The following is a 17,204-nucleotide window of genomic DNA, read 5'->3' as shown; positions in this document are numbered from 1 at the left end:
CCTATGATTGAATCAGAAAAAATATTTTGAAATTAAAAAATAATAATTAATTATTTTATGACCAACTACAGCTAATAGTACATACAGTAATATAATTTATAAGACATTAGATATTGTATGTACACACTTCATGAAAAAACATCATCCATCACACACAAGTATGTTTGATTTCCCGAATTTATTCTCATAAAAGTTTGGACTAAATATAAAAAACAGGACATTGGCTTTTCCAATTTGAAGCAAATAACATTGGATTCAATTAGTAAAAGATACATGATAATTATAATAACTTTGTCAAATATAAGATAGAAAGTTTAACATATATGCACCATATTGTAAAGTTTGTTCGACATATTATTTCCCAATTCACCTCAACTCAATTTACTTACAAGATAATATTTATGTTATGTTAATATATGATTTATAAACAATTACTATATCATTAACCATTTATTTGAATTATTTTTTTTAATTGTCAATGATGATTACATATAAACAGTGAAAGAACATAATGACAATATATAAAATCCATACACCATATATCATTTTCTCATTTATTTAACATACCTATAATATATAACATGAATAGTGTACTAAAAAAATATAAAATAAAACATTGTATATTAACTATGGACATGTTATTAATTTTTATAACAGTTAAAAAAAACAATGCATATAAAATTCAAGCCAGGAACGTCATACATTCTGATAAGGATTACCTATCTCAACTTATGTTTCATTCTTTGTCTCAAGTCTATCATATTTTGCTACATGAATAAAAGAAAAATTTTAAAACTAAAAAATAACAAAATAATGAAATATCATATTTTGATTAACTTAGGACATAAAATGAAACACCGTTCAGAACAGTGACCCCAATCCCATACATTCTATAATTTAAATATCTTAAGAAAGAAGTCTCTAGCTCCATTTTCAATTTTATAAAAATATTATTAGAAATGGATTCCCACTAAAATAAAAAAACTTGTATAGAGACATATATAATAATACTACATATTTTATCTTACAACATTGTACTACTCCATATATTATGAGCCATAATTATTCAAAAAATACTTAATAATTATTTTTTTAATGTATTTTCAACCAATCATAACTCACATGAAATGACATAATATATGGGACAAAAGATGTGCTCCCATATATATTTTTATTAAGAGATGTTCTGCCATATGTAATATGTTTATTTTAGAGACAGTGATATTTATATATTTTAGTACTTTCATTTATCACAAAATTTTAATTAAAATTAAAATTTTAATATATTATTTGCAAATAAAAAAAAAGTGTAAAGAAAAATATCTTGAGCGCTGGTCGACAAGGGTGCATTTAGTCGCAAGTGGATACACTTTCACACTGAAGGAATGAGAGTTTCAAATAATATGAAGTATCATTCCTATCTTAATTATATAAATGAATAATGTAAATGATATATTTTAAGATGCGTAACTATCCCACACCAAAATCAAACTGTTCATCTTTTAGTATTTATGGAATCTAGTAACCCTTACAATACCATGTCTTAGTAGTAATATGAATGATGAATGATATAATGAATACAAATAATAATATAAAAAAAAAGTAGAGGTATTGATTGGATGCAGATGTTACCATTACAGAAGTTGAAGGTGAGATAGGGGCAGTAAGCACAAAGCAGCTGCGGCCAGAACAACATAAGGCATGCAACCAAACACATAATAAACTGAACTTCATATCCCTCTTCTGTTTCTCTTCCTCTTTATTTCACTACACTATGTACGTTTCATTTCGATGCACACGACCCTCTTCTCTTCTTCTTTCTTCAGTTCCATTCAACATTTCCATATCTAAATAGTATAATATTATAATATTTACAATATTTGGAAGGCTAAACTATTCAACAAGTTGGTAACTTTAGTTTAACTAAGCTTAAATAATAACACTACCTCTATTTCTCTCTACTTTTCTCCTTTTTTCCTTTTATTTACCTAATTAGAAGGTAAAGTAATTTTCTCTCTCTTTTTTTTCTTCATTTTTTTCTGGTATGTGGATTTCACTGCTTATATATGTTCAATTTATTTTCTATTTTTACCTGTTTTTGTTGTTGTTGTTGCTGTTTATTAAAGTATATAATCAGAGAAAACTATCAAAGTTTCTTTTTTTGGATGATGGTTGTTGTGGAACTACTAATTACTATGTATTATGTGGTTGTGTTTTTTCAGCTCGAGTAAAAGACAGATCATAAAGAACATAAAACAAAAGATACTTATTGATTGATCCTAAGAAGAACTATAAGTGTAGAATCGGATAGTATGTTTCCTTCAGCAAAAAAAAAAAATACTTATCAAACGAATTTTGTTTTTTTGCACACTTAAGCTTCTTTGTTGTGTGAAATCTGTTACTGATTTACTGTTTACATATGATGAGAAACATGAGAATGATGGGAAATGAATGTTAGTTGTTTATTTGCTTTCAATATTCAATAATTGCATTTATTGACTAATACTAGTGTGACAATAGCTTGTTAATGACACTTTGAATCAGCTTAATATCTGGTTTTTTAAGAGCAGATTGATATGACTAAGTAATAAATCTGAAGTTCTACCACAAAGTGGCATTGACATATTATAATTACTGCTTGAGAGTTTCAGTTTTTGGTTTGTTACTATACTTGTTTATTGCTGTAAATATGCTCCACTTTCATCATTCAGAATGGGTTCGAGATTTAATGTAGCTTTAGTTCTGACAGATACATTATTTGAATTGTTGTTGCTTACATGAATTTTTTATATGAGTCACAATTTATCATGGTTAGGAAATAAAAATGACGGAAATTGCGAAGGAGGAAGGTTCAGGTAGTCCTAGTTGGGGTGCTTTATTATTCAAGCAAACAACTGGGGATGTGGCTAGAGCGGTTGCTGCTGCTGTTAATTCTCCAAGTTCACCTGTAGTCTATTCATCCAAAGATGATAATGGTGGTAGCCAATTTCAAAGGCTGCAGCATCAAGTTACGAATATGATAAAAGGCTTTTCACACCCTCCAGATGTTAATACAAATTACAATCCCGAAATCCTGACTAGTTTAAAGCGTCAATGGGCTGCAAACTTTCAGTTGCAGCACATGGTATGGTAAAATAGTGTGCTTCAATGTACCAGTATTACAAGTTCCTTCTAGACTTTTGAGTATAAATTGTAAACAAAGCTTAAGCTACTTGTATCTGTACTCCGTTTCTTCACTCTGCTTGCCATTATCAATTTTTAGAATGTATATGTTTTCTTCTTTCCTCACTGCACTAGTTCATGAACTAAGTTGTTCTTTGACTGTTCTCATATACTCTCCTTTTTATTTGATTTAACAGGACCATAACTCTTGGAAGGAGCCCTCACGACTGTTTGAGAGCATGGTGGTTGTTGGTCTTCATCCTAATTGTGATGTTCAGGCATTGGGAAGGCAATATGCTGATAGAAAGTTTGAAGGCTCTGGCAAATTTAGAAGTGCACTTGGTTATCAGAACCAATCCCGTATAGAACCCAATATCAATATTGAACCACAGGTTGTGTTCTTTGCTATCAAAGATTGAATTATTATAATATTATTCTAATTGCCAATGGTACAAGTACATGTGTTGATTGTATTCACATAAAATTTTACTACTATGACCACTAAAAACTATGATTATAGTCTTCAATATGGGTTTTGGCTTCAAATATATCAGTATCATTGACACTGGATATTGATTCTTATCAGGTCTTATTTGTTTACCCTCCAGAAAAACGGCTGCCACTTAAATGCAAGGATCTTCTTTCTTTCTGCTTCCCGGGAGGCTTGGAGGTTAGGTGTATGCTTAATGAACTTTTCTCTTCAACCCCATTTTTATATCACCATCATTACTATTATTTAAATAGATGAAGAAGAAACTACACATTGGAAATGGGACAAAAATGCCAATGGGCTTGTAGCTCAACTGGAACCGAACCCATCTTTAGAGACTAGGGTGTGAGTGTGATGATGATTTCGGAGATTCAATCTTCTAGTTGGGTATGGTATAAATGGCAATAGTGGGGTGGAGATATGATACAACGACAACCAAACCTCAGTCTCATTAGATGGGGTTGGCTACATCGAAACAAAGATGTCATAATCATATATCATTTCTATTAACAAAACATTGACCTCTAAACATATCCATTTACCTAGAGTAGGTACCAACTGTTTATAAAGTATTATACTAAATGAAAAAAATCAGAGTGGTCAATATCAACCTTAGTTCTTGTATTTAAATTCTTGGGATCAATAGAATCACCTACGTGTTGTCTTGCATTTAAAAAAATAGAATGCGAACTTATGCGGAGCTTTTAGATAGGTTTTAATTAGGTGTTTTACCGTGAAAAATAAAGAAAATAGAAAGAAGAATCTTGAAACTGGATATATCTCAAACAACTCAATCTACAATGAATTAGCTTGTCCCTTTAAATAAAAGGAAAGCAAAACAAAATGTAACAAACTAGTAACTACCTTAACAACCTAACAACCAATTCTGTATGCGATAAATTGACATTTTGCATGTGACAAATATGCCAATTTACTCAGCAGAAAGAAATAACAATAACTAACTCTTATTCTCTGATATACCCCCCTGAAACTGAGGGTAGTTGACTAAGGATGCTGAGTCAACTACTCTAAGTTGCTTCCTTAGAGTTAAAAACCTAGCACTGACCAAAGGCTTGGTGAGCACATCAGCTATCTGAAATTCAGAAGAGATGTGTTTCACTTGAAGAGACTTTGCTTGAATTCTATCTCTTAGAAAAAAAGATCAAGTTCTATGTGTTTTGTTCTGTTGTGAAGAACAGGATTGTGAGACATGCTCACCATACTTAAGTTATCACATAGAATAAGAGGAACTTGATGTGGGATCTTGAGTTCAAAAAATAAGGATTCAACCCAGATCATTTCTTGAGCAGCAAGAGCAAGGCTTCTGTATTCAGCCTCAGTGCTGGATCTGGAGATTGTATGCTGCTTCTTGGACCACCAAGTGACTAAGTTAGGACCAACAAATAAACAAGCCCCAGATATGGACTTCCTGTCATCAAGATCAATGGCCCAATCTGCATCACATAGAGCTGTTAGGATGATAGGAAGAGAGGAATCAGAGACAACAGGTTTGAGTTGTATGCCAAGATTGAGAGTTCTTTGTAGATATCTTAGGATCCAGTGTTGTTCAAGAGGATTACCCATGAATTGACACACCCTGTTGACACTATAAGCTAAGTCAGGTCTAGTGATTGTAGCATATTGAAGGGCTCCAACTATTGACCTGTACATAGTAGGGTTATCAAAGGCTTTTGACTCAGTTTTGGTTAGCCTGCAAGTGGTTGCCATAGGAGTGATGCTAGCTTTGGCAGATTCCATAGTGGCTTTCCTGAGTAGGTCTTTGATATACTTGGTTTGAGTGAGAAATAGAGAACCATCCTTAAGGTGTTTAACCTTAATTCCTAGAAAATAGTCCAAAGAAGGTGCATAGATGAATACCCTAAGAAGGTGGATATACACTTGTACCCTTTATGCATAGATGAATACCCTAAGAAGGTGCATTCAGTGGACTTGTAGTCAAGCTTGTGAGTGTTGTAGGACCTGAGTAGAGGGAAACAAGCACATCCAAGAACTCTTAGAGATGAAAAATATGGAGCAGTTCCATATAGGTTGTAATAAGGAGATTTATTATTGAGGGTGGCAGATGGGAGTCTATTGATAAAAAACACAGCTGTAGTAAAAGCATATTCCCAAAATGTTTGGGGTCGTAGGCCAGCAAAGTTAAACCTGTTTCAACTATATGTCTATGTTTTCTCTCCACTGTGCCTTGTTGGTGATGAGTATGGAGACAGGATAATCTATGTAGAATGCCTAGGTTGGAGAGGTAGGAAGTGAATGGTTTGAATTCACCCCCTTCTCATCAGTTTGAACAGCTTTGATGGTTTTGTTAAATTGAGTATGGATCACTTTGATAAAGTGTTTGAAGATGGTTAGAGTTTCAAATTTCTGTTGAAGTAGAAATATCCAAGTGTTTGGTTTTGGCATCTACTATAGAAAGGTAATATTTAAAACCAAATTCAAAGACAACTAGTGAAGGACCCCATAAGTCTAGATAAAGCAAGTCAAAGGCATTAGAGTAAGAAGTAATGAAGTTAGGAGAGTGAATTCTACAAGACTTGCCATAGCAGTATGCATTACAGAAATCATAGGTACTTTTATTTGAGTGAGGAATTTTACAAACTGAAAAGATAGTGTTTACAACAGATGTGTGTGCATGTCCTAATCGGCAATGCCACAAAAAATGAATAGAAAAATGTCTAGAGCTAAGACTATCTAAAGTTGGTGACTTGAACCGCCCAGTTGAATTGGGAATGGAGGCATAACAGACTGACTTTTTGGGGAATAGACTCTGGAAAGCATAGAGACCCTCAGAGGTAAGGGACCCTTTGAGAAGAATGTTATTAGAATCCTGTGATTTGACAAAGCACTCATTAGGATGAAACTCAAAATAACAATTGTTATCTTTAGCAAATTGAGAGACACTAATTAAATTCTTAGTAATAGTAGGCACAAGAAGAAGATTATGTAAGGATAAAGACATATGAGGGTTTAAATGAGAAGGGAATGTGGTAGTTCCACTGCAAGAAATAGGTTCTTTTGTGCCATTACCCATATAAAGGTGTTCAAGACCAAATTGTTCTGCTGTTTGGTGAACCAGAGTATGATCTGAGGTAATGTGGTTGATGGCACCTGAATCTGGGAACCACAAGGAGTGCTTGGTATCTGATTCTCTAGTACTTACATTCATGGCATAGGATGGGTAGCCAGGTGTGTGTGGATGTTGAGTCCCATGGAAGGCATAAGGTGGGATAGTAGGTCTAGGGTTAGGCATAGGAGATGTGTAGTAGGGATAGTATGGTGCAGAGGGAGTGGAATAGTCTTGGCCAGTATATTGAGTGGTTGGTTTGGAGGAGTTATGGTCAGGTCTTGGTCCTATAGAGAAGGGAGTGTGGGTTTGTGTGTTAGTAAAATGAGAGGAAGGGTATGGGTAGGGATAAGCATGATAAGGATTGGGTATATTGTAGGGGGCAAAGTAGCACCATGCTATGTCATGGCTAGGTCTGTTGTAGTGAGTGCAGAAGAGGTTGCTTCCAAATCCTTGGGGGTGTGCTACCTCTGTTGAATCTTGCACCTCTTCTGTTGGAACGTCCCCCTTGATCCATTATTGAATGAATTAGGAATTGAGTCATATCTATGGGTAGGAGAGGATGTTGTTGGTGGAAAGTTAGGATTGAAGTGTTGATGATTGGATGCAGATTCAGTGGATTGATGTGAGGTGGGAATAGTGGCTATGTTGGTTGACAAAGCATCAGAGACTGCTTTGTGCTTGTTCTTGATGAGTCTTGACTCAAATGTCAAGAGAAATTGTTCAAGTTCATTGATACAAGGTGGGTTAATTTGGCTTTCAATGACAGTGATGATAGTTTGAAATTCTTCACCTAGTCCATCAAGAATGTAGTCTATATGCTCAACAATTGATATAGGTGTTCCTATAGATGCTAGTGAATCAGTAATGGCTTTAATTCTTGAAAAATATTCTGAAATGTTGTTGTTGCCTTGAGATATGTGCGCAATTGAGCCTTAAGTTGTCTGCTTCTAGTTTTGATGTGGGCATTGCAAAAAGAGTGAAGTTGATCCCACAATTGAGAGGATGATGTACAACCAATAGTCCTTGTGTGTAAGGATTCAAAGATCGAGTTAAGAATCCATGCAAAAACATTTTGGTCATGCTCTTCCCAACTGAGATATGTAGGGTTGATGTGATGATGAGTGCAGTCAAAGTCAGCCAAGAATTTTGGTGGAATTTCAGTGTGATGAATGAATCTTATGGCTCTGTTTGACTTTAGAACAAAGACCATAAATTGGCTCCAAGTGAGATAGTTTTTACTGAGTTTAGTAGAAGAGATAGGAAGTGAAAGTGATGGAGATACAACTCGAATAGGAGGAGCAAAGGTATGAAAAGGTGGTGGAGAGAAAGGATCTGTGGCAGTGGCCATAAGGTCGATTGATACCATGTGAAAAGATAAAGAAAATAGAAAGAAGAATCTTGAAACTGAATATATCTCAGACTTTTTATTGAAAACAACTCAATCTACAATGAATTAGCTTGTCCCTTTAAATAAGGGGAAAGCAAAATAGAATGTAACAAACTAGTAACTATATAAGGTAGTTACTGATCTTAACAACCTAACAACCAATTTTGCATGTGATAAATTGACATTTTGCATGTGAGAAATTGACATTTTGCATGTGAGAAATATGCCAATTTACTAATAACAATAACTAACTCTTATTCTCTATTACTTACTTATCAACTTTTGTCCTTGGATGTAATTTTAGGTTCGTGCTGTTGAGAGAACCCCTTCCTTGAGCGAGTTGAATGAAATTCTTTTTGGGCAGGTATTTTATGCAACATTATAATTCCATTGATATTAAATAAATGCATATTATTTTTTTGATTTATGTGTTGTGATTATAGTTTTTCCCTCCCTTCTTAAGTGAATAACCAGTTATTAATTAATCTGGTTAAATGATATATCCATCTTTACCCTGTATCTACAACATTGTTTATAGATTTGATATGATATTGTTGGAACAAGGGAATGTAGTTCTAGGATTTTAGCAGACCACTTCTTTCTAGAAGTTTTTTACATGACGATATCATATTGCAGTTATTTGAAACCAAAGACAGTATATGGTTGCCAATTGTTCTTTCAAATCCATGTTTCCCCTGTATAGTTATCCTGCTTTTAGTGGATTTCCTACCCCACAGAAACATGTTTCAGATTCTGGTTCTGGAGCCATTTATGCTTCCATTCAAGGAAGGTTGTCTCTTGAGTGCTCCGAAACTGTCTGTGTCAATGGATAACTAAAAATCTGGGGTTTTACTACTTTTAAAGAGAATAATATTAATTATCAGATATTTATCATCCATTTTTTATTTACTTCTAAGGTTGTTAACCTTTTTAATTTGATACAATGGGAGGGATATCTAATCTGTCGAATACTGATAACTAGTGGCTGTTTTTGTATTGCAGGAACAACTTAAACAAAGAGATCTGTCATTTGTATTCAGGTTACAGGTATTTGAAGCAATCTTATTGTTGCTTTGTTGCCACTTTTTTACATTTTCTTCTTTTGGCCATTGTTGTTTCATACTTTCATGTGCTTTGGTGACTTCTTTTTTTTCCAGCCTGGGGGTTGTATTAATGACTCTATTGCTATGTGGCCTTTTCTACTTTTCAATATCATTAGGGGACATGCGGGTTGTATTTGATGACTGTATTGCTATGTGGGATTTTGCTATTTTTTAAATCATTCTAGGGATGGTTATTGGAATACAAGTAACCTTTTTAGACTGTGTTTTAGAACTATGTGAAGTATACTCCACATATCTTTCCTTATTAGGTATAACATTTATATTCTTACAAATACTATTTTATGTAAGTGTGCCATCTTAAGAGGTTTTTGATTGTACTGGTGTTAGTTTGGTTTCTTTCGTAGTTTTTATGGACCTTAAATCCCCTTGTTCTACATTTAATTGATGGTTATGATATCTACCTACTTCCTTGATGCAAAAACCAACCTCACATTTGCTAGTGCTGTGTTTTCATTACTCCATCCTATAACTAAATATTCATATTCCATTGAACAATATTGCAATTTATTTGTTGGATTCTTTCATACATTTGTAGTTATGCATTGTTTGGAAAAGTGGATTCAGAAAGTAAATGGTTGATGCATTTCAATTAGAGCCTAGTTGTTGTATTTTGTATTTTATTTTTAAATGTATACAGGTCTAAGACCTAGTAAGGGTACGCAAGATCAGCTCAAGTAGCCTAAGGCTATTCCTATAGATCCTAGTCTTTACTTCATATGCATCAATGATTTCCTTTATTTTTTTGTCTCTTATCCACTCTACCAGACAAAGCTTTATTTGTTTTTTGTTTTTATATTAACTGTTCCTGTGCTCGCAATGATACTTTTCTTTTTAATTTCACAGGGTGCTGACAATTCAGTACTTTATGGGTGTTGTGTCTTAGTTGAAGAACTAGTGCACAAACCCTCTGGGTTGCTCTCTCTGAATTCTGATAAACAGCCATCTTACTCTTCTTCGCGACGCCAAATATTTACCACACAAAGATGTTACTGCATTCTTTCAAGGCTTCCATTTTTTGAATTGCACTTTGGTGTATTAAATAGGTAGGTAATTATGATCCAGAGTCATCTGATGGGAAGTGATATTTAGAAGATATTTGCAATTTCTTTGTGCATTTAGCATATTAAATTTTGAAAGGGTGGTCTCAACTCTCGAGTAGTTATTTCTGATCTTAGAGGGGTTAATGGGATTAATCTGTAGTACTTTGTGAAATCTTCTATATATGATAGTATTTGCGAAATTGAATTGTCAATGTGATCTACTAAGCATACTGATATGATAATATTCTGTTTGAAGTGGAGACAGATAGATGGAACATTTACATTTTCTGAAATTAATGCTTCTAAAAATATATAGTGTTTAAAAATCGCAAAATAAGCAATTTTAAGAGACAGTCAACCTAAATATGTGCATACTTGGGCAGAATACATGTCCACATGCACACTCACACATACCAACATAGGTTGTTGATGTCCAAGGATTGGATTATAGAAATAATGTATGGGTTGAAAGTAATTGAAATATTGTACAAGCTTCCTGGTTACGTGAAAGGGGAGTCATCTGATAAAGGGAGGAGCCTTATCTGTTTTCGTTCTTTCTTATGCCCTTAAGCATCAGATTTCAGATGTTCAAAGATTATTTTAGACTTTTTTGGAGCTTTCTCATATTAATTTCTTTTACATCAGAAGATAACGTTCTGTATATTCTGGAAATTGAAATGAAATATATTTCTCATTTTACTTTTTTGTTGTGGCTAACATGATGGTACTGCTTGTTATCTGTCTATTTGAATGAAATCATTTGAGTTGTGGATAATATATGCTCACACATTGTTATTGCTTAGTGACCAAGAGGTCATAGGTTCAAATCCAGGAAAGAGCCTCTCCGCTTGCAGAGTAAGACCATGATCTATCCTCTCCAGACCTCACTAGGTGGGAGCCTCGTATACTGGGCCACCCTTTTATATGCTCACACATTGTATTCTTAGTGTGACACATAGAATTGTTTACTTTCTAGCTTGCTAGGGTAGGCCTTGATTTTTTATTTTATTTTTTCTCATTATTGTGCTAATATCTCTGTAGCATCTTCACACAAGAAAGACTAGAGCGATTGACAAAAGGTGCTGGAGATTTGAATTTAGAATTTCTTGAAGGTAGCTATGACGAGGAAAATTCAGAGAGTATGTTGGTGAGTGATAGCCCAATAAACAGATTGGATGAAAATCCAAGAAGTTCCATCCCTGAAAACATCGTGGGTGACGCTCACCAAGAGCACCAAATGGTTAATGGGGAGCTTCAGACATATAAAGAGAAAATTATTTATGACAATGATGTTCCTACCGATCCTAAAACTAATAGGGCAACGACCAAAGAAGAATCTGGCCCTACACATTCTGAGGATGGGACTTCCTACAGGTACATGGCTCTGAAGCTTAGTTGTTCTATTAAGAAATGCAGTAATATGCTGTTTCAATTCTGGTCTTTTATTTTATTTTTCCATTGTAGATAGTTTGTGTGATATTTTGTTGGAGTGAAATGCTCATATGTTTGAACTGAAGGGTCGCTTTTGTGGCTTCTATTGAGCATGCTACTAAGTTTCTTTTTGGAGTCTCCTTGATAAATGTGCACAAGGATTAAAGTGATCTCTTTAAATAATGTTTTTGCATTGCGTTTATTTATTTTAGTTTGTCTATCATATGGTTGCTTTGCCAATAGAGAATAACTCACTCTTTTCTCTAGTCCTCTCTTGTATTCCTTATTTCTTTCTTTTAATTACTCTTCATTTGTCTAAAAAAGTTGTGGTGTTTTTGTGTGCAGTTATCTTTTAGAGGACTGTATTTTGCCCTCAACTAAATTGTTGGCCCTTCTATGTGATCCATCTTAACCACACATTCTGCTTTATGCAGTTTCCAAGGATCACCTTGTGAAGACAGAAATTTTAGGAGTGATGTTGATGATAATGAGACAGAAGATGCATCTTTCTCTGGCCAAAAGGATTTAAATGACTTACATGATATTCTTAAGTGGGCCAAGGTTTGTAGTTTTGAATGTACTTAGAGTTATTTTTCTCTGGTCTTTTGTGATGATATTTTATATCTGATGGCACTTTACCAATTCCCAGGAAAATAACCATGGACAACTACAGATAATAAGCGAGTATTACCATTTAAATTGCCCTGCTAGGGGCTCAGCCCTTATGTTTCATCCTTTGGAGCACCTGCATCCTTTGGAATATCATAGACTAGCTGAGACAATACAATGTCTTGGGGGTTCAACAGTTGATTTGAAATCTTTCAGTATCGATCTGGAATTAGCCGATGTATGCTGATATAACTTTTGATTGAAAGAACTTGCTTTCATTCCATTTTAGATTTTTTAGATTTATGTTTCGAGTCCTCTGTTTGTTAGTCATGTGCTCATGGTAACTACTGTACTTTATCAGTATTTGTTCCTCACATCACAGGCACATAATGCTCTTCTGGCAGAAGAGGCAACTGCGTTATCTTTATGGGTTGTGGCATGCATGTGTGGCACCTTGAGACTTGAAAATGTATGTTTTATGCTTTGGTCTTGGATTTTATGATCTCTGTTTTCTCTTTGCCATCTGTAGCATGAACTTTGATCTTGGCATTTCTGAAGTCTTAAAATGCTTAATTTTTATATTTGATCTTCATTATAAGTTAGATCTGTTATTTGTGGAGACATCACTTTATTAAAGTCTATGAACATTTAAAGTGAAGATCTGATATTAAATCTAAGTTGGTCAGTTCAACTGTGGCTAAATTAGAGGGAAACGTTATGCATCTTGGGTTTACGAGTTTAACATGGCAGTTTTCTGCAGAAGTTGATTTTCAGCAATCCATCTTTAACAGATTCATAATGCTTGCGAAATAATTTATAACTGAGATGGTTAACCGACTGCGTGTCCATTCTGCACCCTGCAGGTGTTAACATTCTTTGCAGGAGTTCTGCTAGAGAAGCAGATAGTTGTTGTATGTTCTAATTTGGTATGTCATGGACCTCAAATTTAGTAATTATCTTGAGACAGTGACTAATCTACTCTATTATTTGACAAAAAATAATATCATGTTATTATTAAATAATAATAATACTATTAATTTTGATGATGCATTATGTTCTATTGTTGCGTTGCTGTCAATTTACCTGAGCCATTGGTTGTATATTGTTTTTTCCATTGGCAACACTATTGATAGGTCCCTGCTCTATCGGGTATAGTTATATTTGTATTTTAGTCTCTCATTGCTGTATTGGCCTTGGTCATTTCCTTACGCGTATGTGATCAGTCATTTTTGCTGCTTTTTTTACTGTACAACTCATGTTCATTATTTGTACATCTTGCAACAGTATTTTTATCCACTACTTTTACAACAAGTCACTTTCATAATGAAATGTGGATGTCTATAATTGTCTTGTTCAATATGACAACTATGCTTCACCATCAATCTTTGGGAAAATGTTGTGAATTTAATTGCACAAATATTCAACTTTTTCATCTTTAGTCCATATTAGTTTTACTGCCCCTGCCTTGTTCATATATAAATTTAAAAAAATTTATGACCAGGGAATCCTATCTGCTCTAGTTTTATCAGTTATTCCCCTAATCCGACCTTACCAATGGCAAAGCCTGCTGATGCCGGTATGTTTTCCTTTTCTTTTCACCATTAAAAGTGAATATTAATTTTTGCAGTTATTTTCTATTTTCTTTTTTCCACCTTACGGTATTTGATAAGAACATGATTTTCCAGGTTTTATCAAATGACATGCTTGAGTTTTTGGATGCACCTGTCCCTTTTGTAGTGAGTATTTGGTTCCTCTTGCTTTAAGTATTAATAATCTTACCTTCATATATTGGAAGATAGTTTTATATTTTCGACTTGGAATGTTTAGTTTTATATTTGGTTTGAGGTTCAACTGTTTTTAAAGTAACCCTTAAATTGATAATACCATTCCTGATGTCTGACTGCCTGCAAAATTAATTCTCTAGGTTGGTATCAAGAACAAGACCAGTGAAGTTCAGTCGAAGTTAACCAATTTTATTATGGTCGATGCCAATAGAAACCAGGTGTCTAATTCTTTTCCTGCAATTTTGCAATGCTAAAAATCTGAACCCTTTTCTCTGACAGTTTACTGAGCATTAGTGTGCATAACATTTTTTCCTTCTATAATTGAAAAATTATGGCTTCAACTGAAGGAAAATATTATTCTACACATCGTTGATTTTTGTACTAGTATTTCTTTTCCCATTTGTTGGTATGAAATACATTCAGGTTTCATATATTTTTTTGTTCCTTAAAATAAATATGTTTTCAAATTGACATCTCTATTAATGTTTTATTCTTTATGGTATAAAGGGTTCATTATCTATAGGTTTATAACTTCAGGCCTAGGATGATGGGATTTGGTGGGGCATCATTTAATTAGATTGGTTCGATAATTTAAATTTGAAGTTTTATTAATTGGTTAAATGATACCTCATATGCTAACTGCGTAACATATTGGAGCAAAAGAATTAAGATTTTGGACACCAGGGTTAGAGTTCAGGATGGATTAAGGTTAACTAATTAGATGGGTTAAAGTTCAAATCTCTCCTAAATTCAATGGCTTGCTGCAAGTTTGGAGCACACGGAAAGAGCGCCTTTATAATTGCTATGTTAGATATTTCTAGATTCTGAGACTACTAGACATTTATTTTTAAATCTAAGATCGGTTAGATATGTGCGATGCATTGTGGGTACACGAGAGTAAACACACTTTTAATGCTTCCCAGGGTAGTAATGGGGCTTAGCTCCTACGATTATTTGCTTTTAATGTTTATCTACCAATTTGTTGTTTGGGTGTCTCTGTATTGTATTCTCAAGTAGCAAACAGACATGTGATTTCTTATCAAACTGCTGTTATGTTGCAATAGGTGAAGTCACCAATAATACCACAACTGCCAAGACAGAAAGAGCTAGTCTCTTCTTTACGTCCTTATCATGCAACTCTTGTAGGGGAAAGTTATTTGGGTAGAAGAAGGCCGGTGTATGAATGCACCGAAGTGCAGGTGTGCCATTCTTAATGATCTCATCATTATCCATTTCTCGCTCTTATTCTCCGCTTTTGGTTATTTTTTGGTATCTTGATTGTTACATACGACAGTCATGCTTGGGTGCATAATATTAACTTATCAGTGTTTTATGCGCTATTTTGTACGAAGCAGTTACTCAGTCTTCTAGAAGTTCATTATATTGTCTTCCTCAGAAAAGTTCAAGTAGTATTTCTGGTTCCTCACAATTGTTTCCAAGTCGAAGTGTTATAACTAATAACTAACATGTCTCCATGTTTTAGTCTGTTATTCTCATGAGTGCTATTTTCTCCTACAGATTGAAGCTGCAAAGGGGTTCCTTTCAGTGTTAAGATCGTACCTGGATTCTCTTTGCTTTAACATCCGTTCTCACACAATTACCAATGTACAATCCAATGATGATAAGGTCTCTATTTTTGTCTCTGCAGCAAATTAAGTTTTACATTTTGATCTTATAGCTATTGCATTCTCTCCATTTACATACTTGGACATAATTTGACCCCCATACCCTACCCACAAAAAAATCAATTATTTATTATGTATTTAATTTGCAAATGTCATTTTTAAGTCAGTACCTAATTCTTTGATCATAGAAACACTATAATTTTTAGTAAATTACAGGTGCCTTTTGCTTGAGTGGTATTAATGATAAGATTGGATTTTTAGTTCAGTAACCAAATTTTTTTTAGTAAGAAGCCATAGTCAAAACAAATTATGTTATACTTATAAAAAATTGTAACTGAAAGGCATGCATTGAAGTCTATCATCATTTATATACATCGACTTGCACTGCAAAGAACATATTTTGGTGAGTATTATGATCTGAGATGATGGCTTGTAACTTCAGGTATCCTTGCTTTTAAAGGAAAGTTTCATCCACTCATTCCCTAACCGTGATCGGCCTTTTATGAAGGTTTATTTCTTAAGCTTACATCATACTTTATGCTAACTATGTGAACAATTTTTTCTCATATTTGCTTGAAAGTTTTAAATGATCATAATCTACTCAAACAATTTCTCTAGTTTTGAATCCTAGAATTGTCTTGCCTGCATTTTAGAGGACATGCACTTCTACATTAAAGAGAGCTTTTTTCTGTTCTGGTATTGTATTCTTAGTTCTTACTACTAATGCTGGTTTTTTCTTCTATGCCGCCTTGTGCTAAACAGCTTTTCGCCGATACACAACTCTTTTCCGTACATACAGATCTTATTCTCTCTTTCTTCCAAAAGCAATAGTGCTAGCATACAACACTTTCTGGGAATATAGTGGCCTTGTTTCAAGCTTCAACAAATAAGTTCAGTGTTTTAAATTTTCCTATATTGGAATAGATTTTCTTCGTTCACATTTTTACCTGAGTTGCGTCTGGCCCTTCTCCTTGAGGCTTTCTGAGGCAAAAACTAAGCCTTAGTTGCCTCACTAACTGTAAATAATGTTAAAGAATACATAGCTTAGAAGTTTTATACGTTTTTATACTAAGTTCTATAGGGTTATATTGCATATTGCAAACTGTATTTATGCTCTTAGGATTGTACTAAAAAACTGCTACTTGTTACTATTATTGGAAGCAGTATTTGGGACCAATGACATTATGGTCCGGATTCAAGGATTGATAGTTTGTTTAAATGGTTTAGTTTAGTAGCAGGCATGAAAGTATGTATTTTTTTAAGGGAATTGAATAGCTTCTGTTAATGTTTGTATTATTATTGTATACATACTCAATGGGTATTTGTGATTTGAGTCTGAGGTAAAGATTCTAAAATTAGGATGCTCAGGGAAGGCGTAATGTATATAACTCGAGGTAAATTAAATAACGTCTATAGTTCATGGATTGTTAAAAATACTTGTAAAAAAGCAAGTCAAATGACAAC

At 33.9% G+C, this 17,204-nt stretch overlaps 1 protein-coding gene across 3 annotated transcripts; it reads left to right on the top strand.

Moving 5' to 3' along the window:
- LOC109347689 lies at nucleotides 1,612–17,076 on the top strand. 3 transcript variants are annotated; one of them, XM_019587700.1, is made up of 19 exons: nucleotides 1,612–1,699; nucleotides 2,816–3,124; nucleotides 3,360–3,554; nucleotides 3,749–3,832; nucleotides 8,432–8,491; nucleotides 9,130–9,174; nucleotides 10,095–10,294; nucleotides 11,333–11,665; nucleotides 12,157–12,283; nucleotides 12,372–12,569; nucleotides 12,693–12,800; nucleotides 13,195–13,257; nucleotides 13,833–13,907; nucleotides 14,017–14,067; nucleotides 14,256–14,333; nucleotides 15,180–15,314; nucleotides 15,634–15,741; nucleotides 16,183–16,248; nucleotides 16,503–17,076. In XM_019587700.1, the coding sequence occupies exons 2-19, from the start codon at nucleotides 2,825–2,827 to the stop codon at nucleotides 16,569–16,571; spliced, it is 2,295 nt and encodes a 764-aa protein (XP_019443245.1). In that variant the 5' UTR covers nucleotides 1,612–1,699; nucleotides 2,816–2,824; the 3' UTR covers nucleotides 16,572–17,076. The 3 variants fall into 3 exon arrangements, with proteins under 3 accessions (XP_019443245.1, XP_019443237.1, XP_019443253.1); XM_019587692.1 differs by having other exon boundaries at nucleotides 1,619–2,310; XM_019587708.1 differs by lacking the exon at nucleotides 1,612–1,699 and having other exon boundaries at nucleotides 2,600–3,124; nucleotides 12,714–12,800.

This window comes from Lupinus angustifolius, chromosome LG01 (genome assembly GCF_001865875.1).
Source record: "Lupinus angustifolius cultivar Tanjil chromosome LG01, LupAngTanjil_v1.0, whole genome shotgun sequence".
Taxonomy (NCBI): domain Eukaryota; kingdom Viridiplantae; phylum Streptophyta; class Magnoliopsida; order Fabales; family Fabaceae; genus Lupinus; species Lupinus angustifolius.
The sequence above is the reverse complement of the archived record's forward strand: the minus strand, read 5'-3'. Positions and strand labels throughout refer to the sequence as shown.